The sequence below is a fragment of the Penicillium psychrofluorescens genome (assembly GCF_964197705.1).
Source record: "Penicillium psychrofluorescens genome assembly, chromosome: 2".
NCBI classification, from domain to species: Eukaryota; Fungi; Ascomycota; class Eurotiomycetes; order Eurotiales; family Aspergillaceae; genus Penicillium; species Penicillium psychrofluorescens.
In genome coordinates this window covers 4,251,962-4,276,313 of record NC_133440.1, presented here as the reverse complement: position 1 = coordinate 4,276,313, position 24,352 = coordinate 4,251,962, and the positions used below count along the sequence as shown (strand labels likewise).

General features: G+C 51.9%; 9 protein-coding genes across 9 annotated transcripts; 5 read left to right on the top strand and 4 right to left on the bottom strand.

Annotated features, from left to right (window-relative positions):
• Positions 1 to 1,589: 1,589 nt before the first annotated feature.
• On the top strand, positions 1,590 to 2,039 carry PFLUO_LOCUS3783 (uncharacterized protein; the record flags this gene model as incomplete). The annotated part of the gene is made up of 1 exon (XM_073781065.1): positions 1,590 to 2,039. The coding sequence occupies one exon, from the start codon at positions 1,590 to 1,592 to the stop codon at positions 2,037 to 2,039; it is 450 nt and encodes a 149-aa protein (XP_073637858.1).
• A 145-nt stretch (positions 2,040 to 2,184) lies between these two features.
• Positions 2,185 to 5,453, bottom strand: PFLUO_LOCUS3782 (uncharacterized protein; the record flags this gene model as incomplete). The annotated part of the gene is made up of 5 exons (XM_073781064.1): positions 2,185 to 3,700; positions 3,762 to 3,865; positions 4,229 to 4,947; positions 5,176 to 5,337; positions 5,402 to 5,453. The coding sequence occupies 5 exons, from the start codon at positions 5,451 to 5,453 to the stop codon at positions 2,185 to 2,187; spliced, it is 2,553 nt and encodes an 850-aa protein (XP_073637857.1).
• Positions 5,454 to 6,039: 586 nt separating this feature from the next.
• Positions 6,040 to 8,363, top strand: PFLUO_LOCUS3781 (putative NRPS-like protein biosynthetic cluster; the record flags this gene model as incomplete). Its single annotated transcript, XM_073781063.1, has 5 exons — positions 6,040 to 6,479; positions 6,543 to 6,568; positions 6,624 to 7,019; positions 7,069 to 8,213; positions 8,274 to 8,363. The coding sequence occupies 5 exons, from the start codon at positions 6,040 to 6,042 to the stop codon at positions 8,361 to 8,363; spliced, it is 2,097 nt and encodes a 698-aa protein (XP_073637856.1).
• Positions 8,364 to 8,794: 431 nt separating this feature from the next.
• On the bottom strand, positions 8,795 to 10,084 carry PFLUO_LOCUS3780 (putative secondary metabolism biosynthetic enzyme; the record flags this gene model as incomplete). The annotated part of the gene is made up of 3 exons (XM_073781062.1): positions 8,795 to 9,516; positions 9,662 to 9,779; positions 9,869 to 10,084. 3 exons carry the CDS (start codon positions 10,082 to 10,084, stop codon positions 8,795 to 8,797), a joined length of 1,056 nt encoding a protein of 351 aa, XP_073637855.1.
• Positions 10,085 to 10,632: 548 nt separating this feature from the next.
• PFLUO_LOCUS3779 (uncharacterized protein) lies at positions 10,633 to 12,402 on the bottom strand (the record flags this gene model as incomplete). Its single annotated transcript, XM_073781061.1, has 1 exon — positions 10,633 to 12,402. The coding sequence occupies one exon, from the start codon at positions 12,400 to 12,402 to the stop codon at positions 10,633 to 10,635; it is 1,770 nt and encodes a 589-aa protein (XP_073637854.1).
• A 1,491-nt stretch (positions 12,403 to 13,893) lies between these two features.
• PFLUO_LOCUS3778 (Antiviral helicase ski2) lies at positions 13,894 to 18,108 on the top strand (the record flags this gene model as incomplete). The annotated part of the gene is made up of 6 exons (XM_073781060.1): positions 13,894 to 14,123; positions 14,182 to 16,726; positions 16,784 to 17,063; positions 17,120 to 17,307; positions 17,359 to 17,538; positions 17,608 to 18,108. The coding sequence occupies 6 exons, from the start codon at positions 13,894 to 13,896 to the stop codon at positions 18,106 to 18,108; spliced, it is 3,924 nt and encodes a 1,307-aa protein (XP_073637853.1).
• A 359-nt stretch (positions 18,109 to 18,467) lies between these two features.
• On the top strand, positions 18,468 to 21,970 carry PFLUO_LOCUS3777 (Nonsense-mediated mRNA decay protein 5; the record flags this gene model as incomplete). The annotated part of the gene is made up of 6 exons (XM_073781059.1): positions 18,468 to 18,557; positions 18,658 to 18,736; positions 18,803 to 19,266; positions 19,325 to 19,509; positions 19,578 to 21,742; positions 21,798 to 21,970. The coding sequence occupies 6 exons, from the start codon at positions 18,468 to 18,470 to the stop codon at positions 21,968 to 21,970; spliced, it is 3,156 nt and encodes a 1,051-aa protein (XP_073637852.1).
• Positions 21,971 to 22,733: 763 nt separating this feature from the next.
• On the top strand, positions 22,734 to 23,333 carry PFLUO_LOCUS3776 (uncharacterized protein; the record flags this gene model as incomplete). Its single annotated transcript, XM_073781058.1, has 2 exons — positions 22,734 to 22,822; positions 23,093 to 23,333. The coding sequence occupies 2 exons, from the start codon at positions 22,734 to 22,736 to the stop codon at positions 23,331 to 23,333; spliced, it is 330 nt and encodes a 109-aa protein (XP_073637851.1).
• Positions 23,334 to 23,527: 194 nt separating this feature from the next.
• Positions 23,528 to 24,163, bottom strand: PFLUO_LOCUS3775 (uncharacterized protein; the record flags this gene model as incomplete). Its single annotated transcript, XM_073781057.1, has 1 exon — positions 23,528 to 24,163. One exon carries the CDS (start codon positions 24,161 to 24,163, stop codon positions 23,528 to 23,530), a length of 636 nt encoding a protein of 211 aa, XP_073637850.1.
• Positions 24,164 to 24,352: the final 189 nt, after the last annotated feature.

Sequence of the window (24,352 nt, the reverse complement as noted above, 5' to 3'; positions counted from 1 at the left end):
ATATAAGCAAATAATTTTAGGTAGTCTAAAGATAGTAGATATAGTATAAGCAACTTAGCCTAAGTAGTATTAGCTTTCATGATCATAAAGCCAGCTCTTCCTACCTACTCTTAGAGTAACAAAATTTCCTAGTAGAGATATTTGAAGCTAATCCTAGGAAGATAGGGAAGTCAATTACCGTATGATAAGGTCGCACGGTGCTCCTACGATTAGGCCCTATGAAGTAGAGATCCATATAGAACATGCGGTGCCTAAACGTATGTTAGTAGATTTCGATGCGAGGCTCCAGAGGAATCTTGGTGAAATCGCTCTGCCTAGATTCGTCTAGTTAGTCGGTGAAGTCGGGCTAATCGGTCTTTTCGGTCCCGTTGTCGCCGGACTGAGTCACTATCGAATATCTAGAGCCTCTCGATCACAGAGTGGTAAGCAGATAAGCAGATCTTAAAAAGGAGTGGCTTTGCGCTATTAGAAAAAAAAATTTGATTAACTCTTCCTCCTTACTATTCATTACTACTTTCACAATGTTATCTACCACTAAAACGGAAAGAGCAAGTCACGGGGCGCCAGGCATTATCCGGTCTATATGTACATTACAAACCCTAATGATGTTATTCCATAGAAAATCGAGCTCGCCACGCTACCCACGGGAACGGTGGCCCACACAATACAAACATAGCGAATAAACTAGACCCACGAGTCAACAGTGATACAGGTAAAGCTTTCTTAGGGCGTAGAATTTCTATACACAAGAAGACTAATTAAATTGTTAGATAATCGGGATCCTGCTGATAAGCACCTTGGCTCAGTGCATGATTATGGCAAGGGCGGCACGAAGAGTAGCACGACCAGTCCTCATAATAGCAACATCGCCAACAAGCTTGACCCCCGGGTCCGCTCCGGCTAGGTCAACTGCGGCTGGCATGAAGCTAATGCAGGCAGCAGTTACGCCAATGCTAATGTGGAGCTACCGCCTCTCTTTTCACCTTCTCAGCAGTCCAAAAGGGTTCAATTTAGCCGCCTGATCAATACGTTGAAACGCGCAATTTTACTCTATTTAATAAATACATTGCAAGAGGCCATTCCAACCAAGTTCATCCCCTTACTAATGGTGTGGTTCGATTTGGTAGAGGGGGGCCGGTTAGGGCCAAAACGTTAGATGATTGCTATAATAAGAACGAGGCTGTTAGAGCCTCTATTGTGATTAGGGTCCGATAGATTGTGAGTGCCCGCCTAAGGTCAGGCACCTAATGATTGTGCGTCTCTTAAGGACGTCTAATCAAGTGCTCTGTTAGGAAGGTGGGTCGAGACCCACAATATGATACTAGGCAGCGAGATGAACAAGTCGCACTGCTCAGAATACCCTATCCGCCGTTCCTACACTATACTGTCGTGAGAGTCTATTAGATTCTTTCTGTCCTGTTACCTGATTGTTCTTATCCCTATCTCACCTATACTTTGAAAGATGGGAGGTATCCTATTTCCCGTAGTCTGCGCCGCTCCGCTAAGCAAAGAGGTCAGTGCCGTCTTCCCTCCCTGCTCTCCCTCCTTAGCCTTAGCTCAATACTAACCCCTAGTGAATTTTGTAGGTCATGGATCGTTTCATTGAGCAAAAGGGCGTTGACGAGGATCAATGGAACCTTACATTTGTGGATAGCATTGATGACTATTATTATGAGGCAGCAGAGGCACCAATCGAGGATGAAAGCAGCCCAAATTCCCCATTCATCGGGAAGACGCCTCAAGAATGTCACCAGCTGCTCTTAAAGCTTCTTGAGGATACAGAGTCGGAAATTATGACCGACTACTTTGCTATCATGGACGGGAGGTCAACACAAGACGATACTGTCCTGCTCGTGTGCGCAGAGAGGGATCTTGAGAACGAAGCCTTGGCCTGGCCGACTGTCCGTGCTACCTTCCAGGTTACGGCTGCCTCGCTGAAGTGCTATCATTCAGGGCACAGCAGTGTAGGGGAGGATTTGGAGCGTGCTGAATGCGAACACGACAATGTCTATCGTGGAGAGTGGTCTACTTGCAAATGATCGATCTTGAGGATAAAAGTATACGTGTAAATTCTATTTCCCTAAAAGTAAATACAATACGGCTCTCAAATCTATCGTGCGCAGTTCTTTGTCTCGGATTTGGATAATGCTTTGGCTTTTCTCCTGGATGGTCCAAAGGAAAGCCTCAAAAATTGTCCAGCCGAGGATCTGTCTTCAGCAGCTTCTCCATCAATGGAAACCTCTTGGCAGCAATGGTGAAATCACACCAGAATCCACCATTTGCCTTGCACATAATCGATGTATTAAACCTCGTTGGATAATTGCGCAGTACCGAATGCCCCAAAACAAGAGGTGGAGCCGTAACGCATTCACCAGAATCCTCCCTCGGTACAACAGCCGGACCGAAGTCGATATTGCGCCACGCACCGCACCAATTGGTACTTGAGTAGCTCAATGTATCCGGCTCAACGATATGGAAAGACTGCTTCTGTTTGTAGAGTTCCTTGGTGACTGCCCAGTGCCGCTCAATAGTTTCCAATCGCAGTCCTTCAACCACTGCGAGACGGTGCTTGTAGGCCAGCTCAGCGAGGGGTACTTGGCCTGGATTAGGCGTAATCAAAACACCGTAGGATACCGCATTGTGAAGAAAAGGCTTGTCGGCCGGAAGTAAAGGGTGCCTTCCACGGGAATTCATAGCTGTGGCGACGGCCACAGTTCTGGAGGATTTCCGGCCAAGCCAGGCCAATTTCATCAGAAGCGCAGCAATAACATCGTTGCTCGTCAATGGTGGGGTTTCCTCCCCGTATTTAGTTTTCAGAGCCTGTGAATGACGGTCGCGCAGGCTTTCGACCAGCTTGATGGGCAAAAACAACAAACGCCGAGTTTCCTTGCGGTGGAGAATGATATCTGGCACGTGGTTCATTACTCCCTTCGCTTTCTCCGATTTACGCATTATGCGGTACGTATTTTTCTTTCGGAGCACCTCCTTTGAAGGGTTCTTCAGACCGTCCAATGCGCCAGGCTCCAGCTGCAGAAACTCGGCCGGTGTCTCCCCTTTGACAATCTGCATCCAAGCGGTGATCAGGCTCCCCAGGCCCATCTGGTCGACGACCATATGCGGTATATTCAACGAAACCACAGTGGCGTCCGCATATTTAGTGACATGTACGAGAAGAAGTGGCGTATCCGGCGCCTCATATTTCCGCTCTGGAGGCCAAGTGGAGGGCGTCCACGCTCGTTCCAGTTCCGGGATCGAGCAGGGCCCGTACGAGATATCACACTCAGCTTGTGCCATATCGGGCAGCAACTGGGCATCTGCGAACGAAGACTCAACAGAGTCATTTGACCACTGAAACAGACGATAGTCGGCTGCAAAGCTCTTCGGTAGGCGATACGCCAGGCCTCCATCTTTGGAAACCTCGACGCGAGCTCCGAGAATCGGTAGGTGGTTCCTGATGAGTCGATCCAGTGCGACACGCATTGCTTCTTCATTGAGGATCTCCGGGACGACCAGGAAGAGGAACGTGCGGATCTGATCGATTGGCAGCCATTGGTCCATTGGTTCGATGGGGATGATCTTGGATTCCCCATTTGTCAGGACGTCGGATTCGTTTTTGCCTGCCATCGGGTGCGACTCGGGGGCTGAGAGCAATCCAGTCCGTTCTTGAGATATGAAAATTGAGGCATTCAGGAGGTCGCGGCTGTCAGCAGGATAGATGGCTGTCAGCCCTTGGCCCCTTTTAGACCGGGCTGGCGGTATACTGTCGATCGTTGCCGTATCTGGTAATCTTTTCACCAGCCCGGTTCAGGAACGCTTCCAGTGGCACCGCAAAGAGCTGTGACCCCCAAAGTATCGCGCTAATAGTCTGCCGGCAATTAGCGTCCGAGGGAGGCGGTAAAGAGAGGTACTTTGGGGGGTCACAAGACTTGGGCGGTGCCCCTGTGGCAGATAAGCAACTGCCTGAACCTAATAATGCAGTCTCTACAGTTGAGCCGCCGAAAGTATCCAGCCGCTTGTTTATCACAGTATAGAGGGTCAAGCCTGGGAAGACCAATCTATGTACTACCAACTGTTGCCAAGCTCCAGTTTCTACCCAAAAGGTATAGATATGAATATACCAGCATGAAGATCAAGTCTCATATTTATTCCTCACTAATAAAAAATGCACCACAAACCCTGTCCCGCCACACAAGCCCTCCCCCAAGACATCATCCCTCGCCCTCCAAACGCGAAACTCGCGCAGGGTCTCCCGCAGCCAAGCCTCGAATACCTCAGGCGACCGCTGCTGCTGTGCAACGATGCAGATCGTGGGGTTGCACGGGGAGGAGCTCGCAGTCGAGGAGGAGAGAAGGGGCTCTTCGGGTGAAGTGGCTACATCTACGCCGGGCCGTAGCCGGCAGAGTTCGGCGCAGGTGCGCACAAAGGGCGTGATTAGGGCGTCGTTGTAGATGCAGTCGCAGGAGAGGAGGAGGTCGAAGCCTTTATCTTCCTCGTCTTTGTCGGCCTGGGCATCGATCTGGGCATTGTCGGACTCGATGCAGCTTTTCAGCAGCTCGGGCTGATCAAGTTCCCAGTCCAGGGTGGTGAATGTGATATTGTTTGTTACTGCTGCTGCGGGCGGTTGCTTTTGCTGTTGTTGCTTTTTCCCCTGTCCAGGCCTACCTTTGGTTTTACTACTGCCTTTGCTTTTCGATGATGATGGTGATGATGACGGTACATTCAGTGAAGCATTGGCGTCCAGATTCGTCCGGAAGAGTCGGCGCACATACTCCTGATCAGTGGCGATGTAGTGCTGCACGGCCGGCGCCAGGGCCAGGGCGAGGAGAGCGGAGATGCCGCAGCCTAGTTCGGCGACGACTGAGGCGGCGGAGAGGAGCGAGTGCGTCCAGAGAGGATTGGAAGGGGAGGAAATCCATTTGGCGAAGAGGGGGGTGATTTTCCAGAGGACTGTTACCGTGGTTGTTAGTATATAATTGGCGAAAAGAGCTCTGATCGCAACGATTGCACCCCCGACGTCAGAAGCCACCCTCGGCTCGGCGCTCGGGAAACTAAGAAGCTGGGGAGCGGAGTAAGAGACCGTCCGTGCTCTGGGGTCTTTTTGCCCCTCCAGACCAAAAGGTCTGTGAACGGGAATTGGGACTGCAGATCAGGGATCGCGGAAGGAACTACACTCACCGGCGCCAGTCGTGCCCCCGGCTCGACTGGAGGATAGCAGAGTGGGCGACTGATGGATACAGTACTCGTGCTCGCCGATCACCAGGTCGACCGTTGCCGCGCGAGAGTCGACGAAGCCCAGGTTGGCGGAGGGGATGTCCTGTGCGAAGAGGAGGAAAGCTTCTGCAATCATAATAATCATATTCATGGGTCAGTGCGAATTCTATCAGGTCTATAGGATACTGACCCTCCTCGGCATCGGTGACTTCCTCGCCGATGGTTGCGATGAATTGGTCCATAGTATGTCGTAGAGGGAGCAAGTACGTAGCACGGGAGACCAGGTTCCCAGGTGCACGAACAGGAGTCGCTCCACTCCTGCCCCAACGAAAAACCACCCGGTCCTGATCTGCTCTGCAGTCGACACCGGTAGTCTCCTACTGCATTAGTATTATTGATTATTGATTAGGATGGTTAGAAGAGACGCAGATTGGAAGCCATAATTAATTAAGTGTCCTCTCTCTGTCTAGCTCGATTTACATGTCGCGTCCCGTCTAGTCCCAGTCCAAGCTCCTTCGTTCCCCAGCCACTTTTGTCCCTGCTCGTATTTGCTTTCTTCACCACCTCGATTAAGCTCGGCTTTCTCTCTCTCCCCCCTTACCCTTGTCACAATCACCATTCTCTGGTGCCGGGTGAGTTGCCCTGCCCTGACTCAGCTCCGCCTCCCCCAGCTCCGGAGCTCTCGTGTTCCCCTCCCCCGTATTCTCCGGAACTAACGTCACCCAGGATTTTCCACAGCCAACCCTCCCAAACTCCCTCCTCCCAACTTCCTCCTCCATCCCCCTCCTCCCACTTGAACCGCTCACCCCCTGAGCAAGCTCCGCCACTATGTCGAAGCGCGATCTTCACATCCAACCGCGCATGGCCAAGAAGGGTCCCTTCACCGTCGAGGCGCCCGGCTATGAGCACAAAGAGGGAGAGACCATCCCTCGACGACACCCAGCAGCCAAGGACGGGCTCATTCTGCGCCCCGCAGAGGATGTCGCAACCACCTACGATAACTTTCGTCGCTCAGCCCGGCTGTTCGGCAACTCCAAGGCCGTCGGCACTCGCAGCCTGATCAAGACTCACGTCGAGAACAAGAAGGTCAAGAAGATTGTCGACGGCGTGGAGAAGGAGGTTGACAAGCAGTGGACCTACTTTGAGATGAGCGGCTACACCTACAAGACTTTCCTCGAGTACGAGCAGCTCTGTCTCCAGCTCGGCTGCGGTCTGCGCAAGCTGGGTCTGGAGAAGGACAGCAAGATTCACCTGTATGGTGCGACGAGGTAGGCGAGCCGGAACCTTTGCAGATGGGAGAGGCACATGCACTAACTCAATCTTCCTTATAGTGCGCACTGGCTGGCCATGTCACACGGTTCGCTTGCCCCTCTATTTGATGAGATTTTTTGTTTGACTGACGTCAAATCTAGGGGCTGCCTCGCAGTCGGTTATCATTGTGACCGCATACGATACCCTGGGCGAGGAGGGCCTGAAGCATTCCCTGGTTCAGACCTCCAGTAGCGCCATCTTCCTCGACCCCTCCCTGATCAAATCGCTGTGCAACGTACTCAAGGACATCCCCTCGATCAAACACGTCATCTACAACACGGATACGGAGGTTTCCCAGGCGGACCTGGATCGCCTGAAGAATGACTTTAGCCATGTCAATGTGTTGAGCATCGAGGAGCTGCGCAAGTCGGGTGAGGAGAATAACGTTGACCCGGTCCCGCCCAAGCCGGAAGACCTTTGCTGCATCATGTATACCTCGGGCTCGACGGGTCCTCCCAAGGGTGTTCCCCTGACGCACGCCAACGTGATTGCTGCCAGTAAGTCCACCGTCACCGTGGAATACACCCAGGCTAATTCCCTCTCCAGCCGCCGGTGTGAACGAGATCGTCGGCCCGTACATCGGCCCCAAGGATTCCCTGTTGACTTACCTCCCGCAGGCGCACATCCTGGAGTTCATGTTTGAGAACCTGTGTCTGTTCTGGGGTGGCACGATGGGATACGGCAATCCTCGCACCTTGTCGGATACGTCCATGCGCAACTGCAAGGGTGACATTCGCGAATTCAGCCCCACTATTTTGGTCGGCGTGCCCGCCGTGTGGGAGTCGGTCAAGAAGGGTGTGCTGAACAACCTGAACAAGAACAACTTCATTGTGAAGAACATGTTCTGGGGCGCCATGGCGGCCAAGAACTTCCTGATGGCGACTGGGTTCCCCGGCTCGAGCTTTGGCGCCTCGATCTTGGACGCGGTGGTTTTCAAGAAGCTGAAGGAGGCTACCGGTGGCCATCTCCGGATTATGATGAACGGTGGCGGTCCTATCTCCAAGGACACCCAAAAGTTCCTGTCCATGGCGATCGCTCCCATGATCGGCGGCTACGGTCTGACTGAGACCTCCGCTATGGGCGCCCTGAACGATCCTATGGCCTGGAACCCCAACGTCCTCGGCGAGGTGCCCGCGTCGGTGGAAGTCAAGCTGGTGGATTTCCCGGATGCCGGGTACCTGGCCAAGCACTCCCCACCGCAGGGTGAGATCTGGATCCGCGGCGGCAGCGTGACTTCAGGTTACTGGGACAACGAGCAGGAGACCAAGGAGGCCCTGGCTGACGACGGGTGGTTCATGACCGGCGACATTGGCGAGTTCGACGTCAACGGCCACCTGCGCATCATTGACCGCAAGAAGAACTTGGTCAAGACCCTGAACGGCGAGTACATCGCTCTCGAGAAGTTGGAATCCGTGTACCGCTCCTCCCCTGTTGTTGGCAATATCTGCGTCTTTGCTGCAGAAGATCAGGACCGCCCCGTGGCCATAATCGTCCCGCTGGAGCCTGCCCTGAAGAACATTGCCAGCTCCAATGGCATCTCGGGCGACAGCCTGGAAACCCTTGTCCACAACGAGAAGCTCAAATCCCTTGTCCTGTCGCAATTGCAGCAGGCCGGTCGCGCAGGTGGTCTGCGGGGCATCGAGATCGTTGGCGGTGTTGTCCTGTCTGACGAGGAGTGGACTCCCCAAAACGTAAGTGGCCGACCTTTGGTCATTACCAAGTAGCTCAGTTTCAACTAACATATTTCATAGGGTTTCATGACTGCCGCACAGAAACTACAGCGCAAGAAGATCGTCAACAAATACAAGGCCGACATTGACAAGGCCTACGGCAAGAAATAAGGGAGATATATCTTCTGTGTTTTTGATATATCTTTCCCTTGATTGATGTCTTTGCTTTCTGCCTGTTATCATCTCCCGCGTTTGTTTGTATGTTAAGTTAGTTAATTGCTGCTTGTACCGTGTTATCCCCCCTCCTGTTGATACGAGTGTTCTTGTTATTGTTCTGACGACATGGCCTGCCTGCCTGCCTTTTGTGCAGCCTCTACGACGTAGATGAGATAGTAATGAATGCAGACGTCTATGCCTGACTTACCTTTTGACTTTTCTTCGGCGAAAACTTCTTTATCGGTAGCATATCGATTATCTTGAAGATAGTAAACAACTCCGTAATCCACCTATCACCAGAAACAGAGAAAGAATCTCCATAAATGGCATGACATGGCACAGCTACCAACCGACAATTACAATAAGTAGCAATGCCCGCCTACCTTCTATTCACCATTCCCATCAACCGTCTTCAGCGCCGGCGTATCCGCAATCCGAAACACGTACTTCACCGCACTCGCCTTCCCACCTTTCAGATCCACCAACCCACCCTCAACTCCATCCAACCCACCCTCACGAACCTGATACGGATGACTTCGGAACCATCCCTCCGCGAGTCCCCGACCAAAATACCGGAAATATACAAATCCAAAATCAGGATCCCCCTCCCGCGCCCCAGGCTGTCCATGCACGCTTCTCACATTTGTTTCGGTGATTTGGAGCGTAGGCGGTAGCTGGGCAGACGACGCAGAGAGCTGGGACTGAATCGGTAGAACAAACGCAGCGCTCCCTTGGTCATGCACCACGCGTAGCACGTTATCAACACTTCCATGCGCGCAGACTGTGTCAAATACATGGTACAATTCGTCAAACCCGCGCTCGCGCAACGCCGAGTGAATAGCTTCAACTAGAGCATCTGGATCCTGTCGATAATCTATGATCGTATCGCCTTTAGACCAGTCGAGGAGGGTCTCGACGTATGCAGTTCCTCCTCCTGCGACGGCGATGAGAGGGTGAATGTTGGCGCGCACTGCTAGCTTTAGTGCGAATGAGCCCACGGCTGTTGCGCCGCCGTATATTAGGACTGGCGTTGGCTTTTGCTTCTGGTTGTTTTTCCATGGATCTGGGAGGTCGAGCCGGGAAAAGAGGCCGAGTGCTGCTGTCATTCCTGCGAGGCTGGGTAGGTGGACGAGGTTTAGTATGGAGATAATTGAAATATAGTATCGCACTTACGGAATTGTTGCGGCCTCTGCAGAGGAATACCTAGTTAGCGTAGGAAACTCCAGTAGTTCCAGCAGATATACTAAACACACCTTCAAACGATGTATCCTTGGGGATATGAAAAGTCGTATATGCCCACGCCACAGCATACTCCGCATAACTACCCCCAGATGTCATGATCTCATGAAACGCAGCGACGCGATCCCCAGGCTATTTGTTTTGTGTTATTTCTCGAGTCAGTTACTAGTTTCGTGCATTATACCACCCAGCTACCTAAACCCTTTCCGGTGGATATTTACCTTGAATTCAGTCACGTTCTTCCCAGTCCTGTGCACAATCCCGGCGATGTCGTCGCCCTGGTTGATGTGCACGTCGAACCATTCGGGCCGCTTCCAGTCCTTGGGATTGCTCCCGGAAACCACTACTTTGATCACGACCTGGTCGTCATTGGGAGTGGGGATGGGGGAGTTGATCAGCTCGGTTTTAGGACCGGGGTGGATCAGTAGTTCGAGCATCTGGGCTGAGTTGGTTCTGGAGGTATTTGGTTCTTCGAAGCAGTTTCTTAGATCTGTCGGGTATTTAGAAGATAGAGAGGGCTTGCACTTATAGGTGATGATGTTGTTGGTTTATTTAAATTATATTGTCAATGTCGTGGTTGGATTTCGTGCTTTATCTGTATTACAAATCCAGCATGAGGATGCTTGGCCTAACTATGTCGGATACGGTGCCGAGTGAGAGGGGCTCTGAAACTCGTAACCTGCCTATTGTTGGTCATTATGTGGATCAATGGGGTCTAAGATTATTATTTTCAATCAAAAAGCATTATTAATGTCGGATAGGACATGCAATTATGAAAACATGAAGATAGATTTGAGTATGTAGAAGGTGAGTATAAAATCAGCAAAGAAAATTGAAAGAAGTGTGTATAGTTGTCATTGTCTCTTTTTGCTCCAACAAAATCAAGTATTTATACCCATAACGGGGCATTCGACTCGGACAGACACAAAGCAGGCCATACTACCTCAAAATGTCCCTGCTCTCGAGTCCCCGCGCGTGTGCACGCTTAGTACACGGGAAGCTTGAAAGCCGGGAACTCATAAGACCAGCTCTCATACGAGGCTCTGTCATAGACACAGTCAAAGGTGGAGTTGTTCTTCCACAGAGGGCGCGAAGGCCATTGGCACAACATCTGGGTTTCGCCTTCATATTTGCCGGCAGTAACAGTGGAATTCAGGCGAGAGGGCTTGACACCGTTCTCAACCCAGTTGATCATGGTCTGCATGTTGTCCTCGGGGAAAGGGCCAGGCTGGAGGGGGTTTGTTCCGCAGTGGGCAGCACCGGGGATCAGATAGAGCTGGTACCAGTCCTCGAGCTTGTGGAGGCTCTGCTTGTCAGAGAGACTGGGGTACATGATGGAGCGGACAGACTGCCAAAAATGGATCGATGAGGCGGTGGGTACGCTCGGGTCGGATTCGCCGTGGTAGTGCAGGAGTTTGCCGCCAGACTGCTGGAAGGGGGTCAGGTCCGGGAGGGTGGTCTGCAAGGAGTCCATGTAGCGGACCATGGCAGTGTTCATCCATTCGACGAGGGTGTCGTACGTGACCCCATTCAGGTTGGAGAGGTTGTCGAGATTGACCAGCTCGACGAACTTGGTGACGAACTCACCGCCAGTGGAGGGGATGTCTAGCTCCCACTTCTTGGTATTGTTGTTCCACTCGGTCTCGGCGTCGGATAACTCAGCTCCGATCTGCCACGATAGGTAGGCACGCTCGCCCTTGCTGTTGTGTAGACCGTCGTAGATGACCTGGGCAACGGCGACATCCTGAGCAGAGACGGTGCCGCTCTGGGTGGGCTGGTAGCTAGTGCTGCTACCCTCGCCAGCACGCTTGTTAAAGCCAAAGCCAAGGGAGGTACTAGACACAGCAGCGCAGTGGTACTTCTCGCCAATAATCGAGGATAGGTTGAAGTGCAGCATGCAAAGATCACTGCGGGAGATGACGCCGTCGGTACGGCCATCAAGAGGGTCACAAGCAGCGATTGTCGCGTTGATAATCTTGTCTAGGGCGCAAGGAGGCGGGTAGTAGTCCAGGGTCTTCTCGACGGCAGACGAGAAAACGTGGTTGACCTGCTGCTGGCCGTAGCGGAAAGCCGGGGCACCGGTGATCGCTCCGTCGTACTCGTCTCCATAGCGCTGGATCTGGCTCATACCCTCACGGCCACCGTCGGAGCATCCCTCGAAGTAGGTGTAGAGTTTGGAGCTCGAGGACTGGCCGTAGAAACCCTTGGTGACGTACTTGCCGAGCTTGGTCATTTCACCAAGAGCCTGGTAGCCGAACATGTAGGTGGCATCCCAGTTAATGGAGCCATTGCCGTAGAGGACAACCTCATCGTAGCTAACACCATCTAGAGCGTCGTAGCCAGCAGAGGTGGCACCTCCGACGGCACCATACTCAAGACCACCGGTAGCATCGGTAGACAGAGAGTAGCCTCCACCGCCAGCAACATAAAAACGCTTCTTGTAATCGGAAGGTTCGGGGAAGGCGTAATTGACAACTACAGTGTCGCCCTTGCCAGGGTGAGTATAAGTGATCGTCACATTGCAGAAGTTGTAAGTCTCGCTGCTGGCGGTGCTGGTGGCACCCATCATGCCACTGCCGCCGCTATAGTTGTAGACCGTGTTGGCAGTAGAGAGCGAAGGTAGCACATTTATGCCCAAAATGGTGCTATTGGAAGGCAGCGCAGACTTGACATTGGACACGGTGCACACATCGGTGAGAGAGGTGGCTCTGGCCGCCGCTGCGAAAGCCGCAAAGGCACTTTTCTGGAGACGCATGTCAAGCGAAAGAAGTAAGAGAACAGAACAAAAGAGCGAACTGAGAATAGCACGAATGACAATGGACGGACGAGTCCGTTCTTATAAGGGCTTGCGTCGACTACAGGCCCGTGTCTATCAACCCCGTGAATAATACGAAAGCGCAGAAACGGCCATATTTCCAGTTTGGGAAGGGTATTTACTAGATACACTATTGATCTCCCGGGCAGAGCGACCCTAAACCGTGGAACTAAGCTCGGTACTGGTCCTCCTGGCCCTAACGAGCTTCTGGGTCCTCACCAGCGTCGTCATCCCAAATCGGCACGGCCGGATTGTAGATCATACGTTTGGAATAGAGCACGAATTAGATCGCCACTGGAGAATCGGGTTAGAGCGAAGGGTGTACGACGCCTCTAGCACTGTGGCTCCGGTGTTCCTTCCAAAAGAAATAAGGTGTTTCGTGCAGAGGACGCGAATCGGGTAAATCATCGACCGGCTTGGCTGCGGGATCTGCAGAGGCTTACTCTGCGGGACCGCGTCACTCGCTCTGCGCCCCTGGCGATTCCATGTTGGATCCCGGATGGTCGACGGTTTGGAAGAGTTAGATCGACTTTTGGTCAATAAAAGTCAGGCATTAGGGGGTCCACTAGGATAGTAGTCGAGAATACAGTGGTTTGTTGTAAAGGTATGGCAGGTATTCTTTGACAATGGATCAATCTGAATGCTTTCCAGCAACGACGCGAAAGATAAACGAGACCAATCCCAGTGTATTGGTGATGCCTACCGCGTTAGATATTTCCCGCGGCGCTGCAGAGCTGGCGTCATCTTTTCTTCAACCTTGGAGGACTAAGATCGAACGCGACATGCGTGGGGCCGTTGCCATGCAGATTTTCAGATTTATGTGGGAAATTGAGTCCAGTACAACGGCATTGCGGATGAAACTAGGTATGTTTCCAGGCTTGAAAGGATTACATATTATACAGAGAGTCACATCCTGAAGAGCTCGAATCGCCTGGGGTCCTTCGTCAATTTTGAATGAAATATATATAGTTGTCGCTCAATCACAGTATAGTTTCAATTTGCAAGTAACAAATCAGCCAATTGCGTGGTGGACATGTACGCTCCACTATTTCAGTCTTCCCATTCTTTCCCTTTTATCAAACACTCTATAGCAAACTATGAATGTTGTATTCTACCTCGCATATACTCAGTGTGAAGGGCGTGGGTTATGACTTAATACTGCCGCCCAATGCCGCCCTGCCCTGCTCTGCGCGGGACACAACCAAGTCCTCCACTGATTGAGCTCTCCCTTCCCCACACTCCTTTTGAATCGAAGCGGCATTAGCAGCTGCTTGATGTTCGTTGGCCCTCGCGTGGCTTAGCACAATTTCTGCTGGACACACCGGTGCCCACTGCATTGTCTTGCACCATCTCGGGGTGGGGTGGGCTGAATCGAAAGCATCGGACCGCCGACATACATATTTTGACCCATCGTGCAGCTCACAGCGAGCTATGGCGGACTTTCTGGCCTCGGCTATGGGTCAGCTGAGATTGAATTCCAATGATCTCACCCCGTCGGCCTTCGATGCGCGACTTGCAGAAGAAGAGAATGGCACACATGATGACTTGAAGCCTCGCAAGCGAACCCAACCAAATGCCGAGGATCTGTTGGCGGAGCTAGAGAATGATTTCTTGACACCGTCACCACGGTTTGGTATCAAATGGTTGAACCATCTGCAAAAGTGCGTTGTTACCTGAGACTCTTTTTACTTCCGTCCATGGCTAACGCTCCTCATGCAGGCGATGGGATGTCTCGGCCGACTACACCGACCTCTTCGAAATCGCTTCGACACAGACGCGCACCGTTACTCGGTTCACACGGGAAGGATTGGAAGGACGGGTGACTGGATACCACGAAGTTACGGTTCCTGCTACGAGCACAAATGCAAAGAACTCTACGTCCCTCCTTCGCCGACCTGCAGGCCGTGCCGATTTTGTTAGGGGAGCGGCGGGTTTCTTTCCCTTTGCGCCAGGTGGTTTGGATGGTGTCGAGGCCCTTGCAGCCATGGAGGCCGATGCTCAAACGACAGAGCAATCGCGAAGTGGTGGGAAACAGTCTGGTCTAGACCGAATTATTGATTTTGGGTCGGAGGGTGGCCTATTGACCATTCCGCCAGGGTTTAGTCGCGGTTTGAAGCTTGAGGAGGCAAAGTCCAAGGAAGGCGCCGAGGGAGACGAAGAGGTCGAGCATGCTCTTCTCCAAGAGGAGAGCCATCTGCAAGTTGACGAAGCCGAACCAAAACCAGACGTTGACGCACGGTCAAAGGTTGAGGGTGAAGGCGAAATCAGCGATGAGGAGGAGGAAGAAGACATTGATGCCTTGCTTCCCGTCGAGTTCCCTGCTCTAGAGCCACACAACCTATTATTGGCAGGAGTTCAAAAACAAAGAGGCAGAGAATGGGCTCACGTTGTTGACGTGAACAAAGATATTCCTAACTTCAGCGAGCTCGTCCCGGATATGGCCAGAGAGTGGCCCTTCGAGCTGGATACATTCCAGAAAGAAGCTGTCTACCACCTTGAAGGTGGCGATTCAGTGTTTGTTGCAGCCCATACTTCCGCCGGCAAGACTGTCGTGGCTGAATACGCAATTGCTTTGGCGGCCAAGCACATGACGAAGGCAATCTACACATCTCCCATCAAAGCTCTCAGCAACCAGAAATATCGCGATTTCCGAACTACATTCGATGATGTTGGAATCCTGACTGGAGATGTCCAAATCAATCCAGAGGCAAGCTGTTTGATTATGACAACTGAGATTTTACGAAGTATGCTTTATCGAGGAGCTGATCTGATTCGCGATGTCGAGTTTGTCATCTTTGATGAAGTACATTATGTGAATGATCTTGAACGAGGTGTGGTCTGGGAAGAAGTTATTATCATGCTTCCTGAGCATGTCACTCTGATCCTCTTATCTGCCACTGTCCCCAACACATACGAATTCGCATCCTGGGTGGGTCGCACGAAGAAGAAGGATATCTATGTCATTTCAACTCCCAAGCGACCCGTTCCGCTCGAACACTATCTCTGGGCAGGGAAGGACAAGTTTAAGGTCGTCGATTCAAATAAGCGATTCCTGGAGGGTGGCTGGAAGAAAGCGAACGATATCATGACAGGCCAGGATAAACTCAAAGCTCAAAAGGCTGCCGAATCCCAAGCGCAGTCCCAGGCTGCGCGCGGAGGAGGCGGGCCTCAAGGACCTCAAGGACGAGGCCGCGGACAGCCCAATGGTAGAGGGGGCGGCGCCCCTAGAGGCAATGGGCAGCGAGGAGGCCCACAGCAACGAGGCAGAGGGCAAGGTGGACGAGGACAACCCTCTAACCGAGGCACTGGAAATATTGCTCGCACTGGCCGTGGAGGCGGCAGGACGTCAGCTGCTCAGGACAGGAATGTTTGGGTGCACCTGGTATCCCATCTGCGCAAAGCGGACTTACTCCCCGGATGCATTTTCGTCTTTTCCAAGAAGCGATGTGAAGAAAATGCGGACTCGCTCTCCAACCAGGACTTCAGCACTGCTTCAGAGAAGAGCTTGATTCATATGTTTATTGAGAAATCTCTCACCCGGTTGAAGCCCGAAGATAGAACGCTTCCACAGATTCTCCGGCTTCGTGAACTGCTGAGCAGAGGAATCGCTGTACACCATGGGGGTCTTCTGCCCATCATGAAAGAGATTGTTGAGATTCTGTTCGCGAAATCTTTGGTAAAGGTTCTGTTCGCCACAGAAACGTTTGCCATGGGTTTAAATCTGCCAACTCGAACGGTTGTTTTCTCGGGATTCCGAAAACACGACGGCAAGAGCTTCCGGGATCTTCTTCCTGGTGAGTATACGCAGATGGCTGGGCGTGCTGGACGAAGAGGCCTCGATACCGTGGGATACGTTATCATAACTACCAGCGGCAGAGACGAGGCACCCCCCGCTGGTGCTCTGCGGAAGATGATCCTTGGCGATCCGACCAAGCTTAGATCTCAGTTCCGGCTGACGTACAATATGATTTTGAACCTGCTACGTGTGGAGGCTCTCAAGATCGAGGAGATGATCAAGCGGAGTTTCAGCGAGAATGCCACACAAGCCTTGCTTCCAGAGCATGAGAAACAAGTCCAGCTCTCGGAAGCCAGTCTCGAGAAGATTAAGCGGGAGCCCTGTGAGATTTGTGATTTGGATCTGGCAGCTTGCCATGCGGCCGCGATGGAGTACCAAAGACTCACGAATGAGTTGCATGCGGGCCTGCAATCATCGCCTGTAGGAAAACGGCTCTTTACAATCAAGCGACTCGTGGTTTATCGAAAGGTCAGTGCAGTTCATACCGTTCTTCATTATGAGATATGTCTACTAAACCTAGTGCAGGATGGATTGCGTACCGCCGGTGTGCTTGTCCGCGAGGGAGTGACCGGTGGAAATATTCCCTGTCTGCAGGTGTGCGAAATTGGAACCATCAGCAACAAGCGCCACCCGAGCGATATTCTCCCCTTCTTACCAAAATTCCGCCCTTTCTTCCAGCAACTGCCCACCAGTTCTGCCAATATGCACCTGAAAACATGCAAAATCCCGCTGGCCGATCTTGAGTGCGTTACAAACACCCAGGTGAAGCTCGGAGGTCCGATCTGGTACTTGAACATCAGGAAAGGTATATACCCTCGCCGGCATCACCCCTGGGTTCTCGAACTAATACTTTTCACATAGAGGCCGTTAAATTCGCAGAGAAGGAGCTCACCAAGTACACCGAATCATGGACCGACCATACGTGGGATGAGCTAGATTGGGCGCGAGTCAAAGAATTGCAAGTGCGAGATATACTCGATCAGCGACAAGCTCAGGCCGACATTGCCCAGTCCTGCCAAAGTTTGAAGTGTCCCAATTTCTTGAAGCATGTAAGTGACGCCGTTCTTGTGTATACGGCTCGTGCTGATTCTTTCTTGCAGTTTGAGATGCAACATGACGAGTGGCAGGTCAAGGAGAATATCTCGCAGCTTAAACAGCTCATGTCGGATCAAAACCTCCAACTTCTACCGGACTACGAGCAGCGTATCCATGTGTTGAGGGAGCTGGGATTTGTGGACGAGCAGTCGCGTGTGCAACTGAAAGGCAAGGTAGCATGCGAGGTATGTTTCTTTTTCTCTCCCTGGTTTTCTTTTTACAATTCTATTTCCAACTACTAACCTGGTGTCAAGATTCATTCCGCCGATGAGCTTGTTCTCACCGAACTGATTCTGGAAAACGTGCTGGCCGAATTCGAGCCGGAAGAGATCGTTGCCCTCCTCTCGGCCTTTGTCTTCCAGGAAAAGACCGACAACAAACCCACATTGACCCCACGTTTGGAAAAGGGCCAGGAAACGATCGTGCGAATCTCGGAGAAGGTCAATGACTTCCAGGTGCTGCACCAGGTCATCCAGTCCAGCGAGGACTCGAACGACTTCGCCAGCCAGCCGCGCTTCGGGCTTGCCGAGGTCGTGTATGAGTGGGCCAAGGGGATGTCCTTCAATCGCATCACGGACCTGACGGATGTGATGGAGGGGACGATTGTGCGCACCATCACGCGGCTGGACGAGACGTGCCGCGAAGTCAAGAACGCGGCCAAGCTGGTGGGCGACCCATCGCTGTACACGAAAATGCAGCAGGCGCAGGAGCTGATCAAGCGGGATGTAATTTTTGCAGCGTCGCTGTACATGTAGCCGCATGAATCAATCATAGTTGCTTGCAAGTCTGGTAGTAAATCAATGTCGAACCTGTTGTTCTACTGTCTAGTACTAAATACTCGGTCAGTGGCTGATTAGCGGCGGGGCGACCGCCCGACCCAAACCCAGGGTTGGTTCTTCCCTCACTTTTTTTTTCCCTTCCAGATCTGTTGTTGCCCACCCGCTTGTCCCTGGACTCCCTGTCCAGTCTTGTTCTCTTATTTGGGTCCTCTTGGTCCTGTTGGTTCCTCTTCACTCTTTGATTCTCCCTCCCCTCCTCTTACCGCCTTCCCCCTGCTCTTTGGGGCCGATTGCTCGGCGTTTGGTGATTTCAGGCGCTGGGGTGTGGTGCGATAATGGATGTCACAGCCCTCCGAGACCGCATCCAGTCGACGCTGGACGCAAATGCGGAAATTCGTCAACAGGCGGAGCTGGATCTGAAATATGTATGTTGTGTGTTGCTGGACAAGCTGCTGGCGGGGCAGCGAGGGAGGGAGAGAGAGAGAGACAGAGACAAACTAACACACGTGGTGCCCCATTCTCTAGGCCGAAACGCAGCCCGGGTTCGTCAATGCCCTACTAGATATTCTGCAGGGGGAGCAGAACAATGCCATTCAACTGTCCGGTGAGTGCCGTTGCTCCGAGGTCGGATTTTTTTGTTTGTTGTCGCTGACTCCCTCATCCCACACAGCCGGCGTTTACTTGAAGAACCGCATCACCCGAGGATGGTCGCCGGCCGAAAACACCTCGCACTACCAAGCGAGGATCCCCGCGGAGGAGAAGCCGGGGTTCAGGGAGCGCTTGATTCCCGCTCTCGCGTCGGCACCAGCCAATGTCCGTAACCAGCTGGTTCCCCTCCTCCAAAAAATCCTGCAGCACGACTTCCCCGGGGAATGGCCGGGATTCCTGGACTTGACTCTGCAGTTGTTGGGCACAAATGACGCCAATACCGTCTACGCGGGCCTGCAATGTCTGTTGGCCGTCTGCCGCACATACCGATTCAAGGCCGGAGAGAAGCGCGATGAATTTGATAAGATTGTGGAGCATTCGTTCCCGCAGCTGCTCAGCATTGGGTCTAGACTTGTCGATGAGGAAAGTTTGGAGGCTGCGGAGATGCTGCGCATTGTGGTGAAGTCGTATAAACATGCAATTTACGTGAGTGACCACCATCCTACCCCAATTCGCATCCATTCTGACCAATTCCGGGGATTAGTTCGAGCTCTCGCCGGCTCTCCAAACCCATCAGGCCACTGTTGACTGGTGCACCCTCTTCTTGCGAGTCGTTGCCAAGACACCCCCAGCGATCGGCATGGGAGATTCGAAGGAAGAGAGGGAGCTGAATCACTGGTGGAAGTGCAAGAAATGGTCATATGCCAACTTGAACCGTCTGTTTGTCAGGTAAATTCTCTTTCCATTGGTCCCAAATTGGGTTGCAAACCTGCTCACATTACCCCTGCGCGCGATAGATACGGCAACCCAACCACCATGACCAAGTCCTCCACTCCCGACTACACGCAGTACGCGAAGACCTTCATCAGCACCTTCGCCCCCGAAATCCTCAAGGGATACCTGCAGGAAATTGACAAGTGGGTTTCCAATACCCAATGGCTTAGCACCCCGGCACTCTCCTATACCCTGGCCTTTATGGAGGAATGTGTCAAGCCGAAGGCAATGTGGGATCACTTGAAACCCCACATGGATAACCTGATCTCGCACTTCGTTTTCCCGATCCTGTGTCAGTCGGATGAGGATATCGAGATGTTCGAGGATGATCCGTCGGAATACCTCCACCGGAAACTGAACTATTACGAGGAAGTGTCGGCCCCCGACCTTGCTGCCACGAATTTCCTGGTCACCCTCACCAAGAACCGGAAGAAGCAGACCTTTGCGATTCTCACCTTTGTGAATGGAATTGTGAGCAAATATGAATCTGCCCCGGATGATCAGAAGCTCCCGCGGGAGAAGGAGGGTGCTCTGCGGATGATTGGCTCACTCGCATCGGTCATTCTGGGCAAGAAGAGCCCGATTGCGGATCAGGTTGAGTACTTCTTCGTTCGTCATGTTTTCCCCGAGTTCCGCAGCCCCCACGGATTCCTTCGTGCTCGTGCCTGTGACACTTTGGAGAAGTTCGAGCAGCTTGACTTTAAGGACCCCAACAACCTTATGGTCATTTACCGGAATATCCTGGAGTCAATGACCGATTCGGAATTGCCCGTCCGTGTGGAGGCTGCTCTTGCTCTGCAGCCTCTTATTCGCCACGACATCATCCGGACCTCGATGCAGCAGAATATCCCGCAGATCATGCAGCAGCTCCTCAAGTTGGCCAACGAGGTCGATGTGGATGCTCTGGCAAACGTCATGGAGGACTTTGTCGAGGTGTTCTCTGCCGAACTGACGCCGTTCGCTGTGGCTCTGAGTGAGCAGCTGCGCGATACCTACATGCGTATTGTGGGTGAGCTCTTGGAGAAGAACTCCAACAAGAATGGGGAAGAGGATACCTATGGTGACTTCTTGGATGACAAGAGCATCACCGCGTTGGGCGTGTTGCAGACCATTGGCACCCTCATTCTCACTCTGGAAAGCACCCCCGACGTCCTGCTGCATCTCGAGACTGTTCTCATGCCCGTCATCAGCATCACGCTCGAGAACAAGCTCTATGATTTGTACAATGAGGTTTTCGAGATCATCGACAGCTGCACCTTTGCCTCTAAATCCATCTCCCCCACTATGTGGCAGGCGTTCGAATTGATCCACAAGACCTTCAAAGCTGGCGCGGAGCTGTACCTGGAAGATATGCTGCCAGCGCTTGACAATTTCATTGCCTACGGCTCAGAGACGCTGGTTCAAAACCCGGCGTATCTTAATGCTGTAGTGGGTATGGTGGAGGATATCTTTACCGATGAAAAGGTCGGCGGTGTGGATCGGATCTGCGGGTGCAAGCTCGCAGAGACTCTGATGCTGAATCTCCGTGGTCACATCGACCAGTACATTCATATCTTCATCACTTTGGCCATGCGGGTCATCGATGCAGGAGAGGCCCGGACCAAGTCCTACCGGATCCACCTGATGGAGATGGTTATCAATGCCATCTACTACAACCCCGTTCTCAGTCTGCAAGTCTTGGAAGCCAACGGCTTGACGAACAAGTTCTTCAGCGCCTGGTTCTCGAACATCGATAACTTCCGGAGGGTTCACGACAAGAAGCTGTCGATTGCTGCCATCAGCTCGCTTCTGACTCTGCCGCCGGATAGTGTTCCGGAGAGTGTTCAACAGGGCTGGCCAAGATTGCTCCAGGGTGTGACAAGGCTTTTCCAGACCTTACCTGCTGCCCTTAAGCAACGCGAAGACGCTACCCGGGAATCCGACTTCACACTCGAAGACGATGGTGAAGAAGATGAGGATAACGACTGGGATGGCGAGGTCGAGTGGAACGAGGAGGAGGCTGAAGAAGCTGTGGAGGGAGATGTGGCCGACGAGAGCGCCGCATACCTCGAGTTCCTCAACCAGGAGGCGGCGAAGTTTGGCTCGTTTGCCGATGATGATGACGACGAGGATCTGGACGAGGAGAGTCTCCTTGAGACACCTCTCGACAAGGTGGAGCCTTACGGCATGTTCAAGCATGTTCTGCTGAGTACGTGACTCCTTCACATCTCCACTGATCATCTATTTACTAACACAATTTCCAGGCCTTCAACAGGAGCAGCCCCAGCTGTATGAAAACCTGACCAAGGTCCTTGGTCCTGAAGAACAGCAGGTCATCCAGGCTGTCTTCCACGAAGCCGACGCCAAAGCCATGGCGGCGGCCGCCAATGCCGAAGCCGCGGCGGCGGCGGGCATGCAGTCCAATGGCAACCAATAGACTTAGAGTCGTCCCGGGAGGATTCCTACGTTTAGAAGCCTGGTGCCCTCTTGCACATTGGTTTCTTTTGGGGGATTTTGCTTCTCATCCCGTCTCTACATGCCCACGAGCCATATGCCCCCAATATCATGTTTAGATCATTTACTTGATCTGCTGATGCTTTTCTTTTCTTCGTTTCTTTCTGTTTCTTCCCTCTGTTTTGTCCTGTCATGCCCCCCTCATGTCTCTGATGTATGCACAAAAGTCCCCCTTTTACCTACCCCTCCCCCTCGCTTTCTCCTCTGCCCTCCCCCACCTAATCATCTTCGATGCACAGGTTCCCTGAAGGCGATGATTCCTCACCCATGACAGTATCTCTATCATATCTGCATGAATTGTTGTCAACTTGTGAAATCGTAAAGAAATACTCACTATCCGTGAAGCTTTTTGAGTGGTCTATCTGATTGTTTGGTCGGCAAGGCTCTCTGTCGGCTGCGAATAGCTTTGCGTGAGTTCTTCTATTTATTTAAATACGGAGATTTTCTGGTCTCCGTCAAATATACTACGTATGAATTCTGAACACTGTCTATTCATGTATAGTCAGTCTACTCATTCTTATCCCATTCAGTATCCGGACAGTGGACAATAGAGACCATCACGTGATCAATTTCGATCCTATCCCAATGATGTCACCGGATAAGATATTCTTCAGTCAACAAAGTATAAAGCAGCTCTAACAGTTAGAGTACCCTTTGGATAGAAGTGACTAGCCTATTAGCATAGAATGAAATTCAAACAGCTTAAGAACAAGAAGCGGGAGGATGACAAGGCTGGGAAAAGACGTCATGATGATGCACAACCAGGCATGTTTCGGTATAGGGTTCTTGCGGCTGATAACGTCAGTCGTGGACATCAATTCAGGGCAGTTGGTTAAGAAAGCTATTTAACCTTGAATATTCTTGTCTCTTACATAAATCAATCCCTCTATCTCTACAATTTGACACCAACGCACAGACTGTCCACCAAACCATACCTGCCACCATTCCAGTCAGTGAGTTGACCTCCTCGTACCGACCACATTTCTCCCCCAACAAGCGTCTCACACGGGAGCACTATCAAGCATCATAGCTAACTCCATTCAAGACGGAAAAAAGCTCCAATCAAAATAAAATGTCTGCCCCCCTCTCCGGCCGTCAATCCCCTCCCCGAAGAGCGCCAAAGCGGCGCTCAGCAGCGTGACCCTCCGGCCAGCGGCAAGACCAACGTCGTGGATCACTCTACGCCGGAATCTGCGCAGCAGAAGTCTGAAGAGCATAAGAAGGTCGGGCTGCAGAGTAACCCGGTACACCCGTTGGAGAATGTCGAGGCGGCAAAGTACAAGTGATGTGTGTCGAGGGGGGTAACTATCTGGGATAGAAAGAGGAGAGAGAGATTGGTTGAGCAAAAGAGTGAAAATCTATTTTGTTGATTAAGAGTGCCTGAGAATGTTAAGTCGTTGCATACATCAGGCGCCTCCATATGAAGAAAATGATCAGTTTGAATTGTTTTTTTTTGGGGCATTTAATAGCCATGATAGTACTACTCCGCGGACGGTCCTTTCTCTGTAGGACTATTACACCTCGATGTGCAAAGGCGGAACATGATGGCTGGGTGCATTTTCGACAATACCTTTTCGGATATCCTTGCCGACTTCGCACCTTTTTCAAGTTTCTGCTTCCAGGATTCGGGTGTTGTGTGCGAAAAACGCGTAACGCTAAAAGCTTGAGAATTTTGTTCATCGGCAAAATCGTAGAAAGCATCAATTTTTTCCCGGTCAAACACGGAGACAATTTGCACGGTTGCATCACCTAGCAACCCGAACAGACCTGTCTGTGCACCTTCTTCGAAGCTAGCATGAATAATAACGACCCGCATGATGACCCAGCAGTTAGGCATATCGTCGAGAACATCATATCTCTCCTCATACAGACTGCGACTCCACGCAAACCAATCGGCCATAAGTGAAGGACGACCCGCTACTTGGCGACATTGCCAGGCAAAACAGGCCAGTGCACTACCGTCGCTTCTTTGGTAAATTGCTTGGTACGAAGGACCCCAATTCAGATGCGCAGCGTCTCGCGTGCGGTCTATCCAGGAATTGCCGAGAAATGCAGTGCTTGTACCGGGAATGAATTCATCGTCGTCTGGTAAATCGTCATGGAAATCCTCTGGCATAATGCCCCCTGATTCGTGGGCAACGTGGCGTGACTCTTGACAAACGCGACTGATAACGGGTGGAAGGGCATTCAGAACAGCCGAAGATAGAAGTTGACATGGATATAAGCCTTCGGCATTAGCTTGAAGATCAAGGCCTTCGCAGATGCCTTCGTAGGTTGGGTGATCCACTTCCCAAACGCGATATGG